Genomic DNA, 7,455 nt, shown 5'->3' on the forward strand with positions numbered 1-7,455 from the left:
AATCGGTCCAGTAGTTTTTGAGCCTATTCAATACAAACATACAAAAATACAAAGGTTTCCTTTTTGTAATATTAGTATAGATTGATTACATTCACAGCAAGATTGAGATTCCTACATTCTGTACTAGGAAATACCTGTATTGCAGAAGGTACTTAGGCATAGAAAAATTTAAAGTTTTATTTTTCCTTAATTTTATAAATTAACTAGGCTAAAATTATGGATGAGTGTGTGTGTGTGTGTGTGCGTGTGTGTGTGTGTGTGTGTGTGTGTGTGCGTGTGTGTGTGTGTATGTGTACGCGCGCGCTAACTATTTCCTAACTTTTAAAATATTTTCTGTTTCGTCATAGCCCTTAGCTGCCAGCCAACTTTTAACTGCTCTTGTTAGATTGAATTTATTTATTCTGCTTATATTAATACCTTTGTTAGCCCTGCTAAATATATTATATGAATATGATGAGCGAAATTCGAGTTGTGTTCCAGCAAAACATGTATTTGCAAAAGTTTAGCAATTAATTCAACTTTAAAAGAGCTCTCTCTGTCACTTACTCCATACAATCGTAGTTCCAATTTCATTTGAATGTTAAGCAACCAAAGTCCATGAAATTTTGCAGACATATTCTAGAAACTAATATCTATGCCTGTGGTTTTCCAGATTTCCGTTAAAATATTCGGTTTCAAAATTACGCGGTCTTAAAAATTCACATACAAATCTTTGAGCCCCTGTCATTTTAAAACTACATATTTAAAAATAATCTAAAACAAACACCACAGGCACAGATATTAGTTTCTAGAATATGTCTGCAAAATTTCATGGACTTTGGTTGCTTAATATTCAAATGAAATTGGGACTACGATTGTATGGAGTAAGTGACGGAGAGAGCCCTGTTAAGGCTGGCCAGTGCCACTTCAGCTTCGCAACTCGTTATGTCGGTTACTCTGGTTCTCCTAGGGATCTCCTCATTTCTGTTTTGACCACGCAAAAAATATACAATTACGTTACATAATTAATGTACTGGATTGTTCTTTACTTAACGCTTCTTCTACATCGAAGTTATCCGTTTTGAAGAAGACCTCAATTTCTTGTAAGGTCCTACCCTTAGTCTCTGGCCACTTGAACCATAAGAAGCCAAGACACGCTGACATTATGGCAGCATTCAACAAAAATAATCCATGATAACCTATCGAATTAGCCAGAAACGGAAATAAAAATATCGTTAAACTTAACAAACCTATCAAAATTGTCCCAGAAATGGCAAAAATATACAGTTTCAGCTCTAAAGGAAACATTTCACTCAATATAGCTTCCAAAACTGGATAGGGACCAGCGTTAACTAAAATAAAATACGATGCTAATAAGCTGACGTTAATCCAATTGAAGTAACTCTGACCGTTTTTGAAATAGAAGCAACCACTGAAGATAACTAATAAAGCGTTCGCTGCAAAACCAGTAGAAAACAGCAATGTACGCATCGATGTGTTCCTAATCGCAAAACATGATATACAAGAACCTATGATAATAAAACCATCCACCATCAAAGTATAAAGGAAAACATCAGAAGTACCAGTAATTTCCTGCAACATAACAGTAGCTAATGATGTAAAAACCACTTTACCACCCGCCGCGTTATATGCATGGATAACACAACTCATAATCAAAAGCTCCCAAAAGTATTTCCTTTTGGATGCGAGTAACAATCTTTTTAAAGTAGCTTCGCTGTTGGATTCAACAACTGTTTTCAACTTACTTCGCTCCATTTTGATTAACAATTCCAGTTCTCTTTCCGAATTTGTAGTACGACCGTGCAACCTTCGAAAGGATATCTGGCATTCCTCAAATTTGCCTCTCGAAGCCAGCCAATGGGGGCTTTCGACCCAAAAGTATGGTAGTAAAACTCCTGATAAGGCTGGGATTATTGAAATCAAAGTTACAGTTCTCCAGTGTAAAATGATACCAAGCGCATGTACCAATCCTGAGCCAAAAGCAGGAGCAACTGTGGTTACCATATTTAAAAAGAACGCTCTTGTCTTTGGCGAAGTGTACTCAGATGTTACGAATATATTTAACTTCCATAGAGCACCAGCAGCAATCCCTCCAATAATTCTTGATAGCATGAACTGATACATTTCTCTTGCTTGATACATTATTATCCAGTTGGCAACTATTAGTGCGGAGAAAATGATGAAGGCCCATCTTCTACCCAACTTGTTAGCAATGACAGCGCCTACAGCGAATCCAATGATGTTCATTGTGACCAACGAGGAAGCTGAAATATATACGAGTGTAAATTAAAAATTTATAACACCCCCGACAAGTGACGGTTACAGTAACTAGAAAAGAGCTGATAACTTTCAAACGGCTGAACCGATTTTCTTGGATTATAGCTAAGAACACTCTTGATCAAGCCACCTTTCAAATAAAAAAAAAACTTAATTAAAATCGGTTCCTTCGTTTAGGAGCTACGATGCCTACCTACCTACGGCGGTTCCTCTGGTGCTGTAAATGTTCATGGGCGGCGGTAATCACTTAACATGAGGTGACTCGCCTGCTCGTTTGCACGCTATTTTTTAATTAAAAAAATGTATGCCACAAACCTAAGATAATAAATAGAGTCATAGAGTCTTGTCTAGTGAATGTCGAGAGTAAAAAATTGCAGCAAAATCAGTCTATAAAGCATTACGAACCCATAGAAAAAAAACCGGCCAAGAGCAAGTCAGACTCGCGCACTGAGGGTTCCGTACTCGGTTATTTTTTCTAACATTTTGCACGATAAATCAAAAACTATTACACATAAATTAAATATAATTAAATAAAAATCTGTTTTAGAATGTACAGGTAAAGCCGTTTCATATGATACCCCACTTGGTATAGTTATCTTCCTTCGAAAATTAAAACACATTTTAATTTTTTTTTAAATGATGTAACCATAAATTCGGGGTTTCAGATTTATTCCCGTACTTGTGCTATAAGACCTACCTACCTGCCAAATTTCATGATTCTAGGTCAACGGGAAGTACCCTATAGGTTTCTTGACAGACAGACAGACAACAAAGTGATCCTATAAGGGTTCCGTTTTTCCTTTTGAGGTACGGAACCCTAAAAATGGGAAAGACCAATCAAATGGAAATACCCTATTTGACAGCTGTTGACTAAAGGAAGGGTTTTTACCATAGAAATCTTAATTGTTATTACGATTTGTATGATTTTTACGCAGTCATGAATATTCATCACACATAAACATAAAATTAACCTTGATATACAGGGTGTTTGGTAATTAGTATATAATGACGACACGTATCCATGCTACTTTGGTCTGATAAATACAATGCTGAAGTAAAATGACGAAATAAAATTATAAAAATTTTCATACAAAATTTTAATTTTTTTTTTATGTCCAAGTTTTCATGGGCCTAACGAGCCCTAATTCACTGAGATCGCTGGCCTTGGCCTGTCTAAAGATGGCCAACGATCTCAGTGAGTTCTAGCATGTTAAGGTCATGAAAACTTGGACGTAATTTTTTTTTAAATTTTGTATGGAAATTTTTATAATTTTATTTCGTCATTATACTTCAGCATTGTATTTATCAGATCAAAATAGCATGGGTACGTGTCGTCTTTATATACTAATTACCAAACAACCTGTATATAATATAAATATAAAGTAGTGTACTTAATTATTTTTTTATTTTACTTGACAAGCCAAAAAAAATTTATGCACAGTAAAACATATAAATACCTAGATAGGCGTTGTAGATAAGTATAATAAAAAAACCCGGCCAAGTGCGAGTCGGACTCGCGCACTGAGGGTTCCGTACTCGGGTATTTTTTCCAACATTTTGCACGATAAATCAAAAACTATTATGCATAAAAATAAATAAAAATATGTTTTAGAGTGTACAGGTAAAGCCCTTTCATATGATACCCCACTTGGTATTTACTTAGTTATCTTACTTTGAAAATTTAATTTTTTTTTTACATGATTAACCACAAATTCGCGGTTTTCAGATTTATTCCCGTATTTGTACTATAAGACCTACCTACCTGCCTTTCATGATTCTTGATTTCATGATTGATGACAGACAGACAGACTACAAAGTGATCCTATAAGGGTTCCGTTTTTCCTTTTGAGGTACGGAGCCCTAAAAAACCAAGGCCAAGTGCGAGTCGGGTCACACTCTTTTAGGGCTCCGTATATAATTATGAACATCATATTTTGGGTGTTTGAATTATTATTATTCTTATTACTTTTCCGAGCTAGAACATCGAAAGAAACCGTGAGAGAAAAACCCTTGAAAAAAAAAATTGTTCGTTGGTTTTGGTCGCAGCTTACAAACCATTTTATAAATCGTTGTTTAAATACATATATTTAATTTTTTTTTTATTAATTTATTTAATTTATTATTAACTAGAGGATGCCCGCGACTTCGTCCGCGTGGATTTAGGTTTTTAAAGATCCCGTGGGAACTTCATAGTTGATTTTTCGGGATAAAAAGTAGCTTATGTCCGTCCCCGGGATATAAGCTAACCCCGTACCAAATTTCGTTAGAATCGGTTAAACTGTTGGGCCGTGAAAAGGTAGCAGACAGACAGACAGACAGACGGATAGACAGACAGACAGACAACTTTCGCATTTATAATATTAAGTATGGATTTATTTATTTTTAATTTTATTTAGTATATATTTATGGTAATGTATCATAAATATATCGATTTATGTCTCCATTATCTATGCCTTAAAACAATAACCATATCTATATATACTAATAATAAATAAAATTGAAATGTCGTGTCTGTTCGAACGGGCTAATCTTCGGAATGGCTAAACCTATTTTGACGGAACTTTCACAGACAAGTAGAGGATTAATCAAAAAGTAACATAGGCTACTTTTTTAACCGACTTTGAAAAATGGAGTCGTGTTTTTCTACCTATGTACACTGATATCTCCGAGATATCTGAACCGATTTGCGTAATTTTTTTTCTTTAAGGGTACTTTGCGACATTGTTTCATAAAAAAGGATTCCAACTCCTCAATCCTGATGGTGCATGGGATCTGACCAATCCACGCGGGCGAAGCTGTGGGCGTCATCTAGTATATAAATAAATTCGTATTTATTTTAAAAGTTATATGACCCTTGAAAAATCTCTATTTCCGTAAATAAACTAAGTATATAAAAAAACAAGAAAATTGAAAGTTAACAATTTCATGTCACGCTTTATACTTCATAAATAACAATTTCAAATGCCTTTTAGTATGTGCGAAAAAAATGTTTTCTTTTGAAAAAAATAGGCGTAATTCCAAACGTCGAATAGCATTTTTAACCCCCGACCCAAAAAGAGGAGTGTTATAAGTTTGACGTGTGTATCTGTGTATCTGTCTGTGGCATCGTAGCGCCTAAACCAAGGAACCGATTTTAATTTAGTTTTTTTTGTTTGAAAGGTGGCTTGATCGAGAGTGTTCTTAGCTATAATCCAAGAAAATCGGTTCAGCCGTGTGAAAGTTATAAGTTCTTTTCTAATTTTCTTATTAGACCAGTTATTACTATCCGACCAATACAATTTGTACTGTTTTTTTTTTCTCTCTCTCTCGCCTGGCTTAACAAAGATTAGCCAATGTCAAGTTTGTAGTTATTTGTAACAAGTTAGTTAAACTATACAAGTATGGACCCCGTCTGTGCCGGCGCTCGCCGACACACGCACGGCACCCCCTTAGAGCGCTTTCCAGTCAGTTTTAACAAAAAAAAACACTCCAAAAAGGCAGAACACGCCCGCCAGCTAACACCAACACAGACAAAGTCCCATTTGTATTGTTTTTTTTTTCTTGTTTTAAAGATACCCGGATTGTAATTGGTAGGAAATTGGTAGTTTCAATGAAGAGGGTTCTTAATGTAATCATACCTATCAAAGATATCTGTCCCTCGCTGAGGTCTATCCCCTCTTCCCTGTTCTGTAGGGAGGCGATCACACAAGCTATCTGACCGTAGACGACGCCATTCGAGAAAGATATCAAGTTCAGCCCACCGAGTACAAACACCTGAAACGACGTACAATAAAGATATTAGACCAGTCAATTGCGAGTCAGATTCGCACACAAAAGGTTCCGTATAAGAAATAACACTAATTTTTAGGGTTCCGTACCCAAAGGATAACAAGTGTAAATTAAAAAATAACACCCCCAACAAGTGAAGGTTACTGTAACTAGAAACTGATATTTTTCAAACGGCTGAACCGATTTTCTTCGATTGTAGCTAGGAACACTCTCGATCAAGCCAGCCACCTTTCAAACAAAAAAAAAAACTAAATTAAAATCGGTTCATTAGTTTAGGAGCTACGATGCCACAGACATACACAGATACACACTCAAACTTATAACACCCCTCTTTTTGGGTAGGAGTTAATAAAATATATACTAATGAACGTACCTTTTGAAACATTGTCCTGTTTGTTCTTATATACTTACATACATAATATTACTATGTACCTTTTTATTAATATACCAAAAAAACCACTGTTAACCACAAAGTCTTTTACTTAACTGTATTAAAAAATTAATATACATAGTATTATTACTCTTGAACCATTATTTTTATTTATATAAAATTTTACTTAATTAACGCATTATAATATGAAGTAGATGTACACGTAGTAATTGATTGCTTGCTTAATTTTTTTTTTAATTTGTTCAATTTATCCCCTAAGAGACAAAGATCCATACAGCCTGGTGACTTGTGCATAACTATCTATTTCTTGTGAAGTGTTTTTATATAAGTGATAGCCTTTTCCGTCGTTTCCTTGTTTTGGAGTTCCTCAAAAGGAAAAAATCGGCCAAGTGCGAGTCAGACTCGCGCACCGAGGGTTTTATTTATTTATTTATTTATTGTCAACCAAAACAGATTACAATAATTACTTTAACTTAATTCTTAAATTGATACATTTTGACCTTATTGTAATCCTATATGGTCGCACAACATGACTATGGTTTTTTAGGCACGCTTAGTTATTATTTAATATTAATAAATTAAATTTAATATAAACACTTAATAAGTACACTTATACTACCTATATTAGTTTAGTATAGACTATGCCTGCAAAATTTCATGGACTTTGGTTGCTTAATATTCAAATGAAATTGGAACTACGATTGTACATGGAGTAAATGACGGAGAGAGCCCTGTTAATTATTTTTTATTTTACTTGACAAGCCAAAAAAATTTATGCACAGTAAAACATATAAATACCTAGATAGGCGTTGTAGATAAGTATAATAAAATAAAAAACCGGCCAAGTGCGAGTCAGACTCGCGCACCGAGGGTTCCGTGCCTATTCGGGTATTTTTTCCAAGATTTTGCACGATAAATCAAAAACTATTATGCATAAAAATAATTAAAAATCTTTTTTAGAATATACAGGTAAAGCCCTTTCATGTGAAACCCCACTTGGTATAGTTTTCTTACTTTGA

The 7,455-nt window shown here is 34.7% G+C and overlaps 1 protein-coding gene across 1 annotated transcript; it reads right to left on the minus strand.

Annotated features, from left to right (window-relative positions):
* Positions 1-960: 960 nt before the first annotated feature.
* Positions 961-6,712, minus strand: LOC123879620 (sugar transporter ERD6-like 9). Its single transcript, XM_045927419.1, has 3 exons — positions 6,419-6,712; positions 5,895-6,030; positions 961-2,264 (listed from the first exon to the last, which is right to left on the minus strand). The coding sequence occupies exons 1-3, from the start codon at positions 6,428-6,430 to the stop codon at positions 997-999; spliced, it is 1,416 nt and encodes a 471-aa protein (XP_045783375.1). The 5' UTR covers positions 6,431-6,712; the 3' UTR covers positions 961-996.
* Between the last annotated feature and the right edge of the window lie 743 nt (positions 6,713-7,455).

Source organism: Maniola jurtina, chromosome 28, assembly GCF_905333055.1.
Source record: "Maniola jurtina chromosome 28, ilManJurt1.1, whole genome shotgun sequence".
NCBI lineage: Eukaryota > Metazoa > Arthropoda > Insecta > Lepidoptera > Nymphalidae > Maniola > Maniola jurtina.